Genomic DNA, 20,836 nt, shown 5'->3' on the forward strand with positions numbered 1-20,836 from the left:
ACTTTCATTCTGTTTCCAGTATGATGTGATGACAAGAATTTACAATTATGAACTTCGACCCATGTAGTCGAAGAGCACGGGGGTGATTTTTGTACCGAGAGAAGCCAAAAGGTTTGAACATGTATCCTGATGTAAAATTGCCTCACGAATCCAAAAAATCCAGTCTTACAAATCAAATCAATACAAATCAATAGAATGCATGTGTCACTCAAGGTCAGTGTTTTATCAACGAAAAAGATGGTAAGGGTAATTCTATAAAATCACTTGAGGGGAGATAACTCTGTAAATGACATTCTTTAAAAGTATCACACACCTCAGTGTGTGGCAACATACATCTCACCTCAAGTTCAAAATCTGATGTATCTATACCAAATAGCAGTGATGAGGTTTGTGGTGTAAACCTCAGACCTGAAAATGTCAAGAACACCAACCATTGAGGAATATTTGGAGGATCTTGTGTGTTTTGTAGGAAATTGAGAAAAAGAACCATGGAAAAGTCAACCAAGTCAACCAAGTCAACGAGCCTGACCACCCGATCCCGTTAGTCGCCTCTTACGACAAGCATGGGTTACTGAAGGCAAATTCTAACCCGGATCTCCATGGGTTATTCAAATTCCATCATTCCATCAAAGTCAAATTCCATCATTCATGTATAAAGGCATATTTAAACAAAGCTGATAGACAATTCCAAGCTAAAACTGAGCCTGTTAAGAAGCTACCCAGACAGGAACATGCAAAGGCATTTGACGAGATATGTACTTACATAGAATCTGCTGTCATCCACAAACAGCACCCAGAATACCTTGCCACATTATACCAGAAGTACATATGTCTGCTGATAGAAGCTGGTATTGATACAAGTAGCTACTGAATTGAAAAGTTTGAAAGTAAGTTACTTGAGCAGTTTCAAAATAAAGTGAAAATTAGTACCCTATTGTGTAAAGGGAAGAAAGTTGTATTTCACATTGATGCTGATGAGAGCAAACTTGCCACATCCAGTGTTTTGCAAGCTTCTGCAGAAGAAGCCAAAGAAAGGACCCTGGTAGAGGAATCAGAGGAGATTACTGAATTTTCTCAGAGCCTACGACCACATCATGAATGAGACACGAAACTCATGGCAAAACAGCCCAATACTGTGTGATGTACATGGAGCTGGAAGATGTCACAAAGGAATGCAAACAAGCATGGCTCAAACGGGACCATGAAGATGTTGAAAGTCTTGCTAATTGAAAGTTGCTTGAACCCTTTCCAAACACACATCTGTACTGTATAACAACGGGAAAACCACTAGCAGAACATACTGCTGATGGATGATCTTGTAAACTGCATTCATACAGGTGAAATGTGGTACAAGGAACTTCAGATGGCTGTTTTTCTGACCAGGCTAGATTTGAAAAACCAATCCCAAGAAGAAAGATTCAGAATTTCACTGCTGAAGCTTTTAAGGCCAACATTCAGACTAAAGACAAGAAACTGAAAGAACTTCAGTATTCTCTAGATTTGTTTGGTCGACTTTTATACCCCGCCTCTGCTCGTCAAATGATCTCGCTGAAGTATTCAGGTTCCCTCTTACACCTCTTCCACTTTCACTTGGGCAAATGGATGGTTCAATCTACAAGACTGACAAGTCCAAACTGATGAAATGTTTGGAAGAAAAGGTAACAGACATTCAGTTCCCAGATAACGTTGATGTGTGTGTCATTGATGGAATGTTCCTCATCCAGTCTCTTACTAACCTTCCTTCAAGATATGTAGACATTGCCAAGTTCATCCTACAGATCCTCTGCAAATATTGAACCCGAGTATAATTTGTATGTGACACTTATGCAAGTCCATCAATACAGGACATTGAGCGAAGAAAACGTGAAGCTTGACCAGGAATAACCTGCAGAACTCAGGAATCAACGTTCTTGACTGGCCGTCAAGTTCACCTGATCTATATCCAATCGAGCACATCTAGGATGAAGCAAAAGGCACGGTAGTCAGTGGTCTAGGTCAGAACAGGCCTTCCAACTTAACAAATGCATTGACATCTGCGTGTTTCAAGTCATCCTTCTTGTGAGTTTTGGCTGATGAACGGAGAAGTCACACATTTCGTCACATTTTAGGCACCACAACACTCTACTTATCTCTTGAAGATACATCGTATGTGTTTGCCGCTGACAAGGGAATTGTGGTGAGGACTGTTGTTCCACATCTTTAATGTACACATGAAGAGGCAAGAATCATTTTTCATATCTACAATATCTGCCAAGATTTGAAGAAAGCACACATATCCACTGATTCCTTGTACGTTTGAATCACCACATATAAAGATTTGGATGGACACAGGTCACAGCAGCAACAATACAAGGAGATACATAAACTTTAATGCAATTGCCAAGGTCATTCGGAAAGGGGTATCTGACTCCTTGCCGTCATCTCATGCATTTACTGGATGTGACTATACTTCAGCTTTCGTTCGAAAGGGGAAAGTGCATCCACTTCAACTTCTTGAATCCTCTGTTGCATTTCAGGCTGCATTTACATGTCTAGGAAACACCGAGGTGGTACCTTCACACGTTGCTTCAGGATACTTCACGTGTGTGCGTGCATGCTTGCATGTTTTTCGGGCCTGATGACCTGTTTCGTATGATGAAGAAATGTTGGATACTTATTACACTTTAAATACATGTCCAACTACATGTATATATACTAAAAAGCAAGTCATGTCTCTTTCTGAAAACCACATTTACAGAGTTATCTCCCCTTAAGTGATTTTATAGAATTACCCTTACCATCTTTTTCTTTGATAAAACACTAACCTTGAGTGACACATGCATTTTATTGATATATTTGAATTTCTTACACATTTTTATATAATTGAAAACCTTAAATACTGTATTATATTTTACTTTAGTTTCATTACAATGGACTTACAGGAGGTAAAATGACAAATATTTGTAAATCTACGAAGAAAAACAATATCTCATGACATACGACTCTGTTAAACATTATATTTTGTGAAATTGCACATTTATTTTTCTTCTTTACATTGCAACCAGTTTGGGTGAAATACTGAGTATTTGTAGTTGGAAAACGGCATTTGAAAGGATGCAGCAGTGTACCTGAAAAAATGCTGTCATTGCTTTCAACAGTGAAACAAGCCTGCCTCATTGTCATTTTCACATAAAGTGGCAATCAAGTGTGTTGTAGTAGCTATGTATAACAGTCGAAGCAAGGCTAGGAAGGGAGGTAATACTCGATTGACTTGGAAGTAAACACGAGAATGTCACCCTTTTGTCTTATTTAGAAGACCTCAAAAGGCCAATGGTAACGAAACGTGGTTACAGAAGTGTCTGCTGAGATTGGAACATTCCTCAAACGTAGGTTGAGTAACCGGAAAGTAACTCAGAAACAATCGGCACGCGCATTACGCTTTATAAATCATTGACCCAATGCATGTCACTAAGCGGGCGAGGGTATTCCACGCAAAAGTGCTGAGTTTGGAGACAGGAATTCGATATGTATGCTTTCGTAAGTGACCTAGACAAGAAACCTGCTAAAATCCAGACTAATACGCTCTTACGTGTCATTGGTAAAGAGGACAGACTCTTTTACAACACATTCTAATTTGCACGTGAAGAGGACCGAGATTCAAGGAAGATATTAATGGCAAAGTTTGCAGAGTACTGTAACCCAAGGAAAAATATAACTTTTGAACGATACATTTTCGGAAGTAAAATCAGGATCCCGAAGAGAAATTTGATACATTTCACACTGACATTAGAAACAAGTGTGCCAAGCGTGAATTTGGTGAGTTAAGGTACTCATTAGTGCGGGGTCGCAATGCTTTTGGGCATTAAAAATGAAGAACTTAAGTGTCGACTCTTACGAGTCAAACACAAACCAAAGTCTGCAGGAGGAGAAAGCTGTTGCAGTGGGTTATGTGAAAGACTAGTAAATCTGTATGGGGAAAAAAGTTCAGTTATTGAGATCTCCAAACTCTCATCTACCACGTCAAAAGCTATGACCAACAGTTTGAAGAGTGGTTTTGCCAGACATGGTATTCCGGAAGTGATGGTCTCAGACAATGGACCTCAATATGCTGCAGATGAATTTGCAAGATTCATCAAGGAGTATGCTCATTTCCACATGTGATCCGAAATAAGCTGAGCAAGCAGTTAGAAGCAAAAAGACTCTCCTGAAGTCATCTGAAGATCCATACTCAGCACTACTTAGCCGTCGTGCCACTCCATTACGCCGTGGCAATAGTTCAGCTGAACTGATGTCAAAGAAACTCCTCACAAAACGTCCAATAGATCCTGAATGTTAAGACCCGAGATACATCAAAACTCCTTAATCATGAACAGCACAAACGCCAGACTGAACAGTTCAACTTCAAAAGACGACATGTTGTACGGTCTCTACCGGCTCTCACAAGGGGAGATGAAGCATGGATTCCTGAGAGAGCTGAGACAGGAACTCTGGTGAAATAGGTAGGACTAAGATCTTACATTGTGCAGAGGACTCATTCAGGACAATACCGACGGAACAGACGACACGTTAGATTGCTGCCAAAGGAAAATGTGTCCCAAGAAAAGTCCAACACAATTACTTCCAAGTTGTCAACACCTTCGAACCAAAAGTCTCTATAACCACACGACAAGTGCCAGACTGTCCTCAGTATTGTCTGAAAAACTATGTAACACTATGTGGTACGCTGTAAAGAGTTCCAGAGAGATAGTGGCATTATGACCGTCTCTCCCAGTGAGGCATGTGCTAGCAGCATTTTCCTCATGCTTTATGGCCAAATACATTCACGTCAGCTAGTTAGTTTTTGAGTTCAGTAGATACTATACTGAGTCAAAAAAGAAACTTCACATTCTTTCTTCAGGGCACTTTAAAAGTACAAGAGATGGTAAGATGGTTAAATTGTTATTATTTCATTGCTGAGATCTGTGTGATGTACTCGATACACTGACAGTGCCATAATCAGTTCCATTAGGCTACACCGCCGTTCCAAAACATGGGTATACAGAATGTCAAGTCACCAGAATAAAAATGCGAAATTTCTCAGCTCAATATCGTGTATGGCCGCCCCGCGCATTCATCACTGCCAAACACCTTCTCTTCATCGACTGCCTGATGCTTGTGAACACGTGGTTGGGGATTCTGCGCCATTGCTCTTGCAAGGTAGCGCCAAGTTCCTGCAAATTCTGAGGTTGGTTCCTAAGACCACGAAGCCTTCTTCCAAGTGCATCCCAAACGTGCTCTATTGGATTAAGGTCCGTGGACCTCGATGGCCAGTCCATGACGTTGATTCCATGACGCTTTTTCCAGCGTTTTGAAGGGAATTTCGTGTCAACATCGCAGTATGCGGCCGAGCATTATCATGCTGGAACTGTAGACCTGGGCCATGAACCTCCATGAAAGGAACGAGTTCAGGGGTGAGCACCTGGTCGCGGTATACAGCAGCTGTGAGGTTTCCACGGATCACCAGCAGTCGGGAACGCTTGTTCCCCCAGAAAGCACCACACACCATGCAATTTCCGCCCCAAATCTGTCGACTTCCTGTACACAACATTGGGTATACCGTTCACGACGTCGTCTCCAGACTCTATGCCTGCCGTCCGCGAATCTGAGGGTAAACCTGGATTCATCGCTAAAGACGACTCGATTCCAGTCTCTCTGGGTCCATCGGAGGTGACGTTGGGCCCACAGCAGACGTTGACGTTGATGAAACGGCGTCAATATTGGCCCACGATATGGACGTCGAGAATGGAGATTGGCAGCCCGCAACCGATTTCGAATTGTCTGTGAGGACAGTCGACCTCTAAACATCTCAGCCCTGGTTCGTGAAGCCGGCAGAAATCTGTCACGTAGGTGACGTAGGACGATTTGACGGTCTTCTGCTCGTGACGTCACACGTGGACGACCCGACCTTGGGCGATCAGAAGTGGTGCCAGTTTGTTGTAAACGACCTCGCAAGTCATACACAGTACGACGGCTGCATCCCATTGCTCTTGCGACGTCAATAACTGATCTTCCCGCTTGCAACATGCCAACGGCACATTCACGTTGCACATTTGACAATCGTGGCATTTCAAGTACCGTTAGAACTGTGGTTTAAAAGTGTTTTTTCAATTCTTGAGGCCAATGCAAACACGTGCATATGAAGAAAACTTCGATGCGAAGATCACGTGATCGACTGCACGTGCAAAACCTGATTTGGCACTAACGTCATTTGCACGAGGAATGGATGGGTTTGAGTGGGTTTTGCTAACGTTTTTTCCAGAGTCGAAAGATAAGGATCCCATTTCGGATACATAGATGTATCATCAGAGAAAAATTATACATTATTTTTCAAATTACATTTTGTGAAGTTTCTTTTTTGACTCAGTATATATTGAATAGTCATTTATGTTCTCTATTACATCAGAGAAGATGTAGTGGTAGCTATGTATATCAGACGAAGCAAAGATGGGAAGGGGTAACTCTCGATTGACTTGGAAGTGAACACTTGAATGTCACCTAAAAAGACAAACGGTAACGTAACGAAATTTATATCCGAGAAAAAGCCAAGCACGGGTTTTGGTTTTCTCTGGGTTTTTTTCAGTTTTATCAAGCACGTTGCGAGAAGAAACCTTGAAAAATGCAATCTTAGATGATTACTTCACTGGTCTAATTGACGTACAGGCTTAGGAGTATTGAGAGACACACCAAGAAATAAAATCATGTCGAAACTTGGATTAGAACTACTAAAGTCGGTCATAAATATGACTGTAATAGACAGATATATTATATTTGCGAAAACGCTTTCTTTCTGAACAACACATTGTTTTACATTCCGGGGGTTGAAGTCCCAAACGGGCTTCAAACCCGTATCGCCTAATCACCAGTTAACAGTCAACAGCATAACCCACTCAGCCACCAAGGCCTTCACAAAATGGGAGTCTGACAACTGGTACTTCAGATCATGCATGTTGTGTAGCCCTCTGATGGCCGAAAGCTATGGATACACACTAAATGCCTGTTCACAACAATTCAGTGGCTTCGTCTTACAGCAAATACATATTAACTTCAAAAACAGTTGTCACAAAAGTAAGCAAACAAAGTATTTGCGCTCGATACCTTTCTTCATGGGCATGCTTTAAAAAACATGAATACACACCTCTCGTCTTTGAATAGGGGCATGTCCATTGTCATTTGCACCAGTAGTAGCTGCCTCCAGATTTGGAGATTTGTCAGTAGCGGGTAGTCCAGAAAGTGCTGATACTATCCTCTTTTCATCTGCAGCTGTATCTAATCCAGGATGGGAAGCCTCCTGCATTCTAGTCGTTTCTGTGACAACATGAAAATCTTATAAACAAATGTGCTTATGCAACATGTTCACTGTCATTAATAGTTTCGAGGGTTTGGTTAAACCAATCAATCGGTTATATTTAGCCTTGCCTATTCAGTTATTACCTCGTGGCAAAACTGGGCAAAAGTAATATAAATTATTTCCAAACCTGTCACTGTGCCTTGTTCCTGGCTCTGTGAATAAACAGAAACAAAACAAATTGACAGCATTTTTATGGAGAGAAATATAAGTTGTCTGTAAGTGAATATCGGGGTTAAGGGGGTATTAAATTGGTTCTGGACGGTGATCATATACTTGTATTCATAGAAAAAGGTATCACAACACTTTGCTTTTTAACCTCCATTTAGTTATTCCATATTAAAACTATGTTTACTTGTATGATTATGTTTTACTCTTCGGTTACACCATGCATTGATTTTAGATATGCACGTGCTACGAATAAGGGTGAGCATCACGTGGAATACGTGTAAACGTCATTAAGCAAATATCAAGTTTCAGTTACATGTAACTGTTCTTACAGTTACAAAAATTGGAAAATCAATTTGATTTCGCTGTTGATAAGCAAATATGGGGCCTGCTCGACAACTGTGCGAAGATTGCAACGTATTGGTGTGTGGAAGGCATCATATCACTGAGGGATATTTTTCAGGAGAAGTTTGTTGTCATCCATCAACTATCAGCCGATTGAAACTAATGATGTTAAGGACCGTCATTGTTTAGGTTGACCACGAGTAGCAATGTCAAGCGGCGTGTTAAAAACAGAATGGCTTCCACGTCGTCGTTTGGTCCAGCCGAACCTTCCGAAATCGACCGGGTGTTAGAGCCACACGTTAATTGTTATCCCCAGAGCACAAAGCAGCACGACTAACTTGGGGTCAAGCTGGAATTTGAGGTCTTGGAGAAGGGTCCACTTGTTCATAATTTGGTTAACAAATGATGGCCATGCTTGTGATTGGCGCCGCAGAAACACTGCATATGCCCAACAGAATATTTTACAGCAAGTACCATTTGGTGGGGATTAACTGATGATGTGGCAGTGCCTCTTACATGGCTGTAAACCTGACTTTGTGACGATCAGACAAACTCTGAATGGACGACGTTACATCATTGATATCCTTGACAAGACTGTTGTACCAGATTTCGATCACCATCCTCTGAACACTAGTCCAAATCTCAATCACATGGAGCATGTTTGGGCATTATGAATATACCAGAGATACTCTCCAGTATCAAATCTTGATGTATTGGAAAACGCCCTGTGTGGCTGTGATACACTTAATGAGGAGGAGGGTAATGGGAGTTATTGCAGTTGACAAAGGTTACACAAGATATTGACATTGTGCTCCTTCATTGATACTTGTGTAATTTCTTGGGCAATGAATGCCAGAATCTTGAAATTGACCACACTTATTAGATCCGTGAAGATCCGGGTTAAAATTGGTCTCCGGTAGCCCATGCCTGTCGTAAGAGGCGACTAACGGGATCAGATGGTCAGACTCGCTGACTTGGTTGACACATATATCATCGTATGCCAATTTGGTAGAACGATGCTCATGGATTGTCTGGTTCAGACTCGATTATTTACGGACCGCCGCCATGTGACTGGAATATTATTGAGTACGGCGTTAAACAACAAACAAACCAACCCTCCAATCAACCACACTTATTAACGTCATACTACATTGTACCATAGATAACAACACTTGAAAATGAGTCAATTTTCTGTCATGTTTCCTTCTCTGAATAAACTACAGTTTAGTTTCTTTTTGCGTTTAGATTTGCCATTTTATTACTCCCTACCAGCCTTAACGACAGACACCCATCCATCCATCCATCCATCCATCCATCCATCCATCCACCTGAAGAGCCGTTGAACGGCGAAAGATCTTGTGCTGATATAAAGGAGTTTTGGCAAGCAGAAATATCTGGGCTCAAAATATATATACATTATATATCCCTGAAGAGTAAAGAACGAAACATGCTGGGGAAAAAGGCATTCTGTTTTTATTTATGTAATACATACATACTTACGTACATTCATACACAGAGATACATACATTTTATACACATACATTACATATACATAATACATACATACATACATACATACATACGTACATACGTACGTACGTACGTACATACGTACATACGTACATACATACATACATACATACATTTCCATGTTTATTTCAGTACTTAATAAGGCCACAGGCCTAAAGTACATTAAAATACAAAATATACAATCAGACATAGTATAAAAATATAAATAGAATTGTAAAAGCTCATCCAGCTAGATTGCAGACTCATTTTGCAATTATGTTACATATGTAAATGGATGCATGATAAATGAACATAGCTAAATCTTGCAGAACTTTACCATTTGTATTTGATAACAATAAATGAAATATTTAGTTAAATTTGGGTATGTAAAGTAATAGGGTTGCAGATATCTTTCTCTCAGTTGTAAGTCAACAGGACATACAATCAGAAAATGATATTCATCTTCAACTGAACTTAAGTTACAAACATTACAAATTCTTTGGTCCCAATTAATTTTTTTATAACGTCCCGTTTCAATAAAACGATCATGGGAGGAACATCTAAAACGTGAAAGAGCAGTTCCGAACTTTTTAACGGTAATCTTATAAAGGTAATCTTCCTGTCTTATTTGTGATTTAAACAGTTTGTAATAAAAACACTTATTTGATAAAGCCAGTGAAGCAGTCCATGTCTGTATATACATATCTTTTAGCCTTTGTGTTAATGACAACACAAAATTTTATTTTGAATACACATTCTGATTTTGCCAAATTTGTCCGTAACCACTACTGAAAAGTAACTCTCTAACTCCAGTAACCCAGTTTATCATTCCATTTTTATCATAAAGTAACATCATATTATAACATTTTATTGGGAGTCTGTATGAAGGCATATCAAGAAGTCTTAACCAGTATTTGATAACCCTAATATTTAAGTGTAGATAAAGTGGAAACCGACCACACTCACCATATACCATCAGGCTAGATGTACTTATTTTCACACCTAAGAATGTTTTAAAGGCATATAAATGAATTTTTCTATCACATCAAACTTTTGTAAACCCCACACTTCTGAACCATATAATAAAATTGGGAGTATTTTAACATCAAATATTTTGAAAAATGATTGGTATGAAATATTTCCCAACAAACTCAAGTGTTTGAAACTACTTACAAAAGCCCTTTTTGCTTGGATTGCTGCCTGATATGAATGTTTCTTCCATAACAGATCACTACTGAAGTAAACACATAGAGATTTATAAAATCCTGTAGTTTCTAACTTTTCTCCTTTAAAAAAACAATACTCACTACGTGATAACTGACCCCCATTCTTAAATAAAAGAACTTTTGTTTTATTTCTGCTGACTGTTAATTTCCATTCATCACAGTAAGTTTCAAGTTCATTGATTTTTCTCTGTAGACTGTGGATGAAAACAGAATAATATCATCTGCAAACAACAGTAAGAATAACTGGGTTATATCTGGATGAAGCTGGATACCGTGATTGCAGTTCTCATTACTTTGAGTAGCTAATTCAGTAATGAAAAAAGTAAATAGAAACGGACTTAAAATGCACCCTTGTTTAACTCCTAACTGGCTGATAAAAGTTTTTGAAATTTCATTATTGCTACGTACACATACTTTAACTTTGTCATAAATAATACATAAAAGTTTATTCATTTTGATACTTAGACCATGAGTTTTTAAAAGACTCCATAGCTTATGTCTCTGCACTGAGTCAAATGCCTTGGCAAAGTCAACCGAGAGTACGTAAAATATCCCTGACACTAAGGTAAGTATTTACTAAAGGTACATTATCAATATTGTTGAATAACCTTCTTTAAAACCTGCTTGTTCCTCATTAATTTTATTGAAAATTTACCTTTTGTTGATTATATAGGTTAAATATTTTGCCAAATATACTAAGTAGAGTAATGCCTCTATAATTGTTTATGTTATTCAGATTTCCTTGTTTATGTATCGGTACAATTATTCCTACTGACCATGATTCTGGAAATGTTCCATTTTCTAGAATGACATTGAATATAAGTTCAAGATAAGGCACAATAATATTTGATGAGTGTTTAAAAAACTCTGGAATAATCTGGTCTAAGTCTGGTGATTTGTTATTTTTAAGATGGTGAATACTCTCCCGAATCTCCTCTCTACTAATAAGGGAATCAAGTACATCATTTACAAACTGAGTATCTGGATGTGGTTGGGTATCACCTTGTGTCTCTTGAGTCTGATAAGCACAGGGCAATTCAGTATCAGTGAATGAACATAAGTCTTTAAAATAACGGTACCAGTCGCTAATGTTGATATTATTCACCTTCTGATCTTTACCTAGAATGTTAAGTTCTGTCCAAAAAATTTGGAATCATGAACACTGTTTTGCAATAGTTGATTTTTCTCTTGAAAGTACTTTTGCCTTTTTCCTTTGCAAATAGCAGTATATTTGTTTCTAATGTTGTGATAATATCTGAGAGATTCTTCGTCCTTACAACTTCTAAAATGATTAAGAGCCCTACATGTTTTCTTCTTTAAGAGATCACATTCAGCATCATACCATTTACTCAACTGTTTTGATTTAGGTTTTCCAACAGGTATTTTCATGTCTGAACCAGCCAATTTCAAAGCATCTACTAAATAATTAATGCTCACATCAACATTTGACAATGCTGTATCAACTGAATTATCAAGTAACTCTGGAAGTGGGTCAGAAAAAAGTTGATCTCTAAAATCTTGCAAATTGTCATTATCCCAGACAAACTTAAATGGTGTATTGCCTTGATCATTCCTATCCCTGGAAGGATAATGCCTTTTGGGTACTCGCAGTTTCAGTGTAACTGGCAGGTGAGTGGAATCTGAGCGAGATTCAACTCCAAAATTTAAAACATTTTCAAATATTATGGAAGAAGCTACAATATAGTCAATTACACTTGTACCATTTTCGCCAATAAAAGTGAAATCACCAACACTTTCATCAGTACCGCATCTTCCATTCATTATATGAATATTCAAAACTGAGCATAAACCAATTAAACATCTTCCAAAGTTGTGGACAATTTTATCAAGAGAAAACCGTTTAAGATGAAAATAGTCAGATATGAAATCAGACATGAAGTGACTATGATTCTCAGTATACTCTAATATGCCCTCCTCAACAAAGTCAGATTTGGTCCCAGTCCTGGCATTAAAGTCACCACCACATAATAAGTGCACAGTTTTATGAACTGATAATAATTCCAGTAATTTCTCTTGGAAAAGAGTGATGCTATTTTCACAAGTTGGACTAAATTTATTATACCATGAGGAGCTCTCTGGGTGAACATACACACAAGAATACAGTAAATCATGTTCTGTTCCACGAAGAGTTTTGTCAAATAAAATGAAAATAGCATTTTCTGATATATCTGTCCGTTTTAAATATATATACAATTCCTTCCTAACTAAGACTGATATACCACCAGAGAGTCTACCATGTGAGGACAATGTATCAGCATCTTTGTTAACAATTTCAAAATCTTGAAGAACATTACCTAGATCAAGATCATTACACCAGGTTTCTGTAACTCCAATAATGTCAAATGATTTGATATAATTGACAAAGTCAATGTCGCTTAATTTATTGTATTTGCGTGAAATATTCCAGAAAAGAAATATCACAACAGTCATTGTCCTCAGCTGAGCCTGGAAATTCAGATGAAGCGTCCTAGAATCACTAGGATTACTGACCCTCACTCGGCCCTGGCCAGAACCCTAGTGCGACTGCCCCCTGGTGGAAGCGTGGGATCTGAGCTGTCTACTGGATGGTTGATCCTGCTGAGTGGTGCGGTTCTGAGAATCCTGTGAAATGTCCTCCCTGGGAATCTTTCACAAGTTTGTTCCCTTTGTAATAAAACCTAGTGTTAGGATTCTCACCACGAAACTTGTATAGTTCCTGTCTCTGGTGGTTTGTGAGGTCGTTTGCAATGCAGACACCTTTCTGCTTCAGTACGCTCCGTAGTTTCACTGAGTGCCATTTGTCCTCCCAATGGCACATGCGGACAATTATGGGCCTGGTTTTATTGGCAGTTATACTCGTAATGCGGTGACGCCTTTCTATGTCTCGTGGCACAAGAGATTCAAATCCTTTGATTTCCTGGCGTCACTGAGGATTTCCAACACCTTGGTCTTACTCTCAGTGTAAGTTTGGTTGTGTCCCTCAGCCTCCGGTACTCCGTATAAAACCATGTTGTTGCGTCGGCCTCTTCGTTCCTGATACTCGATACGGAATTCAAGATCACCAACATACGAATCGAGTGACTCCTGATTTCGCCACGTATACAATGGTGACGTTACACTTGCAAATTTGTCACACACATCTCCTTTAGCACAAAAAGCCGCTGGTGGAATCCAAGAATACTCTAAATCCTTCACATAAGATCCCAAGAATGATCCAGCACACACCACAGTGACCACGTATGTATGTATGTATGTATGTATGTATGTATGTATGTATGTATGTATGTATGTATGTATGTATGTATGTATGTATGTATGTATGTATGTATGTATGTATGTATGTATATATGCATGCATGTATGTATCTATGTATCTATGTATCTATGTATGTATCGATGTATGAAAATAATGGTTGCATAAATATGTAACTGATATATCAATAGCCAAGACTTCAGTGTTAAACGTGTAATAACATTGAACATAAAGAATATGTTCTTCTAATATATGGTCAACATGTTGCGCATATCTGAGGACAGTGAGTAAGAACTCTTAAAAATTTCGTCGTTAAGGCTGGTAGGGAATAATTACATGGCAACTATAAACGCAAAAAGGAAACTGTAGTTTAGTCATAGAAGGGAACATAACAGAAAATTGACTCATTTTCAAGTGTTGTTAACTATGGTAGTATGACGTTGATAAGTGTGGCTGGTTGGTTAACAACTGATGGCCATGCTTGTGTTTAACGCCGCACTCAACAATATTCCAGCTACATGGCGGCGGTCCGTAAATAATCGAGTGTGAACCAGACAATCCATTAGCATCGTTCTACCCAATTGGGATACGATGATATGGGTCAACCAAGTCAACGAGTCTGATCATCCGATCCCGTTAGTCGCCTCTTACGACAAGCATGGCTACTGAACACCAATTTTAACCAAACACAAGCATGGCCATCATTTGTTAACCAAATAATGAACAAGTGGACCCTTCTCCAAGTCCTCAAATTCCAGCTTGACCCCAAGTTAGTCGTCCTGCTTTGTGCTCTGGGGATAACAATTAACGTGTGGCTCTAACACCCGGTCGAGTTCGGAAGGTTCGGTTGGACCAAACGACGATGTGGAAACCATTCTGCTTTTAACACGCCGCTTGACATGGAGGAAATTCTTGGGTAGGGTTCTGTCCTCACTTTGGATTGTTACTCGGGGTCAACCTCAACAATGACGGTCCTTAACATCATTAGTTTCTGGTCAATCGGCTGATTCATGACAACCAACATCTGAAGAATATCCCTCAGTGACAGTAGCCCATTCCCATTCTGTCTCACACCCTTAGGAGGCACAAATCTTCCAATCCTGACTCTCCAAACGTCGACCGGAATGCCCATCGTGATGTGTATCAACTTTAGTCAAAATTGCAGGGATTTTGTATGCAATAAAATTTGATTTTCCGAGGAGCGTGAGAAAAACCGAATACGCTATTCAAGGAAGATAATCATACCTACCTACCTACCTACCTACCTACCTACCTACCTACCTACCTACCACACACACACACACACACACACACACACACACACACACACACACACACACACACACACACACACATACATACATACATACATACATACATACCTTTCTATGTTTATTTCAGTACTTAATAACGTCACAGGCCTATAATACATTACAATACAAAATATACAATCAGACATAGTATAAAAATATAAATAGAAACATATTTTATATGCATATATATCAGTTACCTCTCTGTCACTTTGTTGTTGTAGCTGAGAAGCATGTAGAAGTTTTAGAAAGGGTTCCAGTAAGGTGACCATATCTTGAGTAGGATTAGATAGAGAGCCCAGAACTTGAGAGATGCTCTTCAAATGCTGTATCCTTTCAAGGAATGTCTCCCGTGTCTGACACACATTCTCGTCTATAACTCCACGAAAGACATTAAAATTCACCTGAGTTTCGTCAATTACAGCTCTTATGATTGACCTGGCCAAGCATGAGTTGTATCCAGCAGCTGTCTCGGGTCTGCTTGATGGAGTAGAAAACGTGAGGATCATGACAGGGTGTGCAGGCGAGAAAACACAAACATTACATATGACGCTTTCGGGTACTCGCTCCTGCCATGATCCTTCTGTAAGATTCAGTAAAGTACGACCTGCTATGATCACAGCACAGTCTTGTTGAAGCAGCTCCTCCAGTCGCTCTGTGATCTGGGAAAACTCGGCTGAAAGGTACTTGCACACACTTCGAGGAAAGATCCAAACGGCTGAAACACACGCAAAACAATGACTCTATCGTCACCTTGAAATATCAAGTATTTATATGTATTGGAATCTTGCTTGTTTGTTGATTGGTCTGTTGTTTAATGTGAACTGAGCAATATTCCAGCTATATGCCGGCGGTCAGAATCTTGTATTGTCATGATGTACACATGTAAGTACCGCCGTTTTCGTTTAAAGTTAAAACTGAAATTACTGTTATGAAATCAATTCCACATTTAAGGCTATGGGATGGTAGAGGAATTACTCACACGGTTGCTTTGATTCTTCACGCAGTATACGTAGCATTTCATTTTGCTCAGCCCGTGATAGTACGCTTGATGGGAATACGTAATCTGAAATCAGGGCGAGAGACACATTAATGTTTGAACAGTAATACAATTACTTGATAACAGTTTAATCTGGAGTCACTGTATTTTTACAAATAACTGCAAATGTAAACCATAGTCATTTATAACATATATCTGCATTGTCGTTGTAATGAAAGCCATTTGCCAAATCAACGTTATTGGTGTATCAATATCGTGATTGTAACCTGCTAATTTCTTGGTGTAAAACGCTAAGAGCTCGTGACACAATATCTTGTGAGTGGCTTCAAACTACAGGGCAGCCATACTTTTGATGATATCTGACAAGGCCAGAATAAGTATATTCCAGTTTTGTTTTTCACTTTATCCGCTCTACCAATAACAACATCATTGACTTTTGATCCTTGTCAGTGCAATGCCTCCTCAACACCCATGCTTTAAAAGATGATTGTCCTCATTGATGGGACACTTTGGTCCATTTGAATAACTGACAAAGGTTGTGAACAAGAACGGGTCTTGGCAGCTGTGAGTAGTAACTTGTTATAGCAGCTCACATCTGTGGTGAAGTTGAGTCGTACATTCGGCATTCAATTAGTAGATGAAATACATTGAAGGAGTAGTCGGGAAAGTAATTTGGCACTATACAGTGAATATTACCCGATGCATTAGGAAGTAAAACACCCCGATCGGCTACTATGGATGCTATCTCATTTTCATGTATTGTTGAATGGGGAGTTTCACCAACATATGAAGATTAACAATCACATTTTTGTTGGTCTGAAATTCTTCCGACTTTGGTGAGATTGTGACGAGTCTGACCTTGAATTTGACTCATTACGTAAAGAATATCTCACAATATTAAAGGTAAATTTTGCTCATGTCTTCGAAACGTAAGTATTGCTTATTGGAGCAAAGCTAGCACGTTATATCCACTCAAAGTTTATTACTGTTTATTGTCCTTATTTCAACTCATCCATACTTTATAAGATCAATCATCTTGTCATGTGGATGGCCACTTCAGTGACCTTACCTTCAGTGAAAGCCACAAAAATATTACCAAAGGATATGTACTAAATGTCATCTTCTTACGGAACATAAACATGACCCTTCAGTTATGGGATCGTGAGATTGAATGTTACTTTCAAGTAAGAGTCCTCGAAAGATATAAACTATACTCCAAGTTTTCATCAGGTGACATACTACGAAGATGAAAGAATAAACAATACTTAGACATTGTCAAACGAACTTTACTGATATTCCTTCACTGTGACCTTGATCTTATTGGTAAATCAGCCGTGACCGTTTCAGATATATTTTTTTTTATCTTTTGTCTAAAGTAAATGGTAACCAATACAGGACAGTTTGACTTGTTGGACCCATGTCTTGAAAATGTTGTTACGCAGGATACGTAGAAAAGGATATGATTTGGCTCAGCACATCACGTCTTCTAAAAGCATGTTCAAAGGAAATATGAATATATTTGACAATGGTCTTTACTTTTAACGTGACAGAACGATCACTCGAATGATCTTATAGACGATGAAAGAGAAATTATTTATAAAGATATCCCTTAGATGTGCAAGAACTGTTTTCTTATTTGTCCTGATGTAACGATGATTGATGAAGTCAGATCCTACAACCCCCCTGTTTTAAAAGGGACTGCTAATTGTTTTCTATTACCTGAGATCATTGCACTTCCGTCAGGTTCATTAGAGACAGATGTACCATCATATGTCTTCCCGTACGACATGAAGTATGGCCCATCAGAACTGTACGAGCTGGTCACGCTGGAGTCACTGTCTGACATTTTGAAAGAAGTCAATGCTCTCTTGTCATTCGTAGACAACTAAAACGTCGTAACCACACTTCTTTGTCAACACGACGAATTTTGTTGTCTTTCACTTCGTATGCCCTTGGCCCCTCTTTGTCATAAAAAACAATCCCTTCACAATACCGCACGGCAACTTCTAATACACAACCACTGTCTACCTTATGGAAGCGTACCTTAACAAGGTCATCTGGAGCATCAATGAAAGTCCCATCTTTTAAAACTATCACGTTTTCTTTGATCTTGTTTAGTAAACAGTCAGTTAAGACCTGTGGGTCAAGTGCTAATTTAAACCCTTCAATGTGCGGCACTTTGGTGCCATACTCTGTGTATTTCTTTTGCTGCTCAGCAATTCCAACGTAAAAGGAACCTCCATTCTCCACCTTTGACATTGACGTCACATTGTCCTTTAGTTTCAGGTTCGTCCAGATGTGATCTGTGAAACTAGAATCACAATTCCCAATCTTTCTCAAGATGTCAGCTTTCAATGCCTTGTTTTCTATGTTCCTATTTTCGTGATATTTCTGTGGGTTATGGAACAAAGATGCACTCTGTCTCGTACTGCCGCCGACAGTGTCAGTTTGAGTACTCTGGTATTCAGAACTGTGTGTTCCTTTTGGCTTGGTTGTGGATAGTAAACATGCTACAGTGATATATGAGGGATTTTCGTTGGCAATATCGTCCCGTATTTTCGTATTGAAATCCACAGTCGCTACTCCACGTGCCTTTTTCACATTCAGCAATATGAAGTCAGTATCATTCCGAAAATCAGACAAGGATAGGTCTGACAGCCATTGTCTTCTGTATACATCTACATACAATTGTCCATCCTCAATGAGATCCGACAAATGCTTTGTAATTGCTTCACCAAACTGTTCCAGACACCTATCTTCCGGTTCCTGGCCGTTAATGTGGACCAACAGATCCCCACCTCCACTGTTCCTTATGGCTGATACAACCTTATCTATTCTGCCAATTACTTTTTTCTTTTCATTCAAATGTCCAGATTTCTTCCCATCGCAAATAATGGAACGTTCCGTGTGAATGACAAACAAATTCGGAGCACAGGATATTTCTCCGTATCTCTTTTCAACGCTCTGACACTTCTTACATGAACCTGAAAAAGGAACTTCAGTGTGTTTACTTTTGTTGATGTTTTATGTGTTAAGTATCAAGTCCACCAATATATGAACATGTTAATTAATCCATTGCTTGAGTTAAATTGAGTTAGTGACACAGAAAACACAACTCATTTATACTGCCATAATTTCAAACATTTGTTGATGCCATTTAGTGTCATGCACCTGATCTTCGTTGGCAGTATACCACATATACTTTCTCCAACTAAATGGTACATACTTTAGGTGTATTGACGTACGACTCACTTTCTTTCATGTTATGACCTCTAAATGTTTGCAGTTGCAATATCATGTTGTAACTGAGTAACCAATAAGATCATACGCGCCGGCATTTTTACTATTGTTTAATTGATATGTGTGATTAATATGATTAGGTCCAGTATATGGGGATGTTACTGAATTCATTGTGTTAGGCGATAATGTTACATATACTTTCTGTGACAATGTTTCAACCGTTAAATATTATACCTGTTGATTCAGTAATGGGAAGCGAGTGTTATATTAAGACTTTACCAGACATTTTATTTAGACAAAATGATCAGTTAAAGGCTGACCTTATACAGGGGACCTTATTCCAAAATCATCTGCTTTATCCTTTTTCCATGTTCAATTACTGTTCCTGAGAAGTGAACAGTACCATCATTGTCTTTATTGCTATAATCACTGCTCTTGTTTTATAATACCTGCGAATTACTTCTACCACACAATTTTGCATTGCCATAGTGATACCTTTGTATTGATTTGTGAACTTAATTAACTTTAGAATACAACAAATTTAGAATTGCAAGTACAGCACATTTCTTTGTTGTTGTTTTTTGTTGGACTCCTTCCCGGTAAACTATTTTCAGCTTTGGTATCAAAAACGTAACAACTGATGGAGTTCAGTGTTGTAAGTTATAAGTTGTAAGCCATCCATGAAAATCTACAGTGACACAAAGTATTGTTTTTTGCACAATTGTAAAGAATACATTTTTTAAACTGAATGACTGACATACGGTTTTTAACGTACGAGTTACGGTTTCAATGTGTGTGTGTGTGTGTGTCTTTGAGAGAGAGAGAGAGAGAGAGAGAGAGTGTGTGTGTGTGTGTGTGTGTGTGTGTGTGTGTGTGTGTGTGTGTGTGTGTGTGTGTGTGTAACTGACCACGTTTTTCTAAACAGTCAAACATGTATATTGGTTTACCTGTCAGATCTTTTGCCGATGCAGTCCCATCCACGCCAGAGTCATCCATGCTTGGTATGTTTTCATCATGAATTGCTCGTTTCCTCAACAAGCTTCATGTCATGAATGTGGAAAGTGTTTTGTCGCTTCTGTTATCTGTAATGGAAAAAAAGTATTTCCATATGTATTTCAATTTGGCTGGGTGCTTGAGATTTGGTGAGTGTCTGCATGTAATGCACATTTGTTATGTAAAATTACCACTTTTTAAGTTAGGGTCAGAGGGGTACACAAAGTATTTCGTCTGGACTACCAGTTTTGGTGTCCGAGGGGGTTAAACCGCTGACTTTGTATTTTCGATCACACTGAGGGTGTGCGTTCGAATCCTGGATGGGACTCAACCCTAAAAATTTTAAGAATCTGTACTCTGCTAAGAAAGTGTTATAAAAAATATAACTGTGTTACATGAATAGTATTGGGCACAACCTCGGTTTTCAGCA

The 20,836-nt window shown here is 38.9% G+C and overlaps 1 protein-coding gene across 1 annotated transcript in view; it reads right to left on the bottom strand.

The window, feature by feature from the left end:
- LOC124272766 overlaps positions 1 to 20,491 on the bottom strand; it is a 34,401-nt gene extending 13,910 nt beyond the window's left edge. Inside the window, exons 1-6 of the mRNA XM_046707971.1 lie at positions 20,361 to 20,491; positions 17,893 to 19,157; positions 16,156 to 16,239; positions 15,374 to 15,891; positions 7,494 to 7,518; positions 7,154 to 7,323 (exon numbers count right to left, since the gene is read on the bottom strand). Of these exons, the coding sequence (XP_046563927.1) occupies positions 7,154 to 7,323; positions 7,494 to 7,518; positions 15,374 to 15,891; positions 16,156 to 16,239; positions 17,893 to 18,019 (924 nt within the window). The 5' untranslated portion in view covers positions 18,020 to 19,157; positions 20,361 to 20,491. The remainder of the gene's footprint in view (positions 1 to 7,153; positions 7,324 to 7,493; positions 7,519 to 15,373; positions 15,892 to 16,155; positions 16,240 to 17,892; positions 19,158 to 20,360) is intronic.
- Positions 20,492 to 20,836: the final 345 nt, after the last annotated feature.

The sequence above is a fragment of the Haliotis rubra genome, unplaced genomic scaffold (assembly GCF_003918875.1).
Source record: "Haliotis rubra isolate DU_JTF1 unplaced genomic scaffold, ASM391887v1 Scf1727, whole genome shotgun sequence".
Classification (NCBI taxonomy): Eukaryota; Metazoa; Mollusca; class Gastropoda; order Lepetellida; family Haliotidae; genus Haliotis; species Haliotis rubra.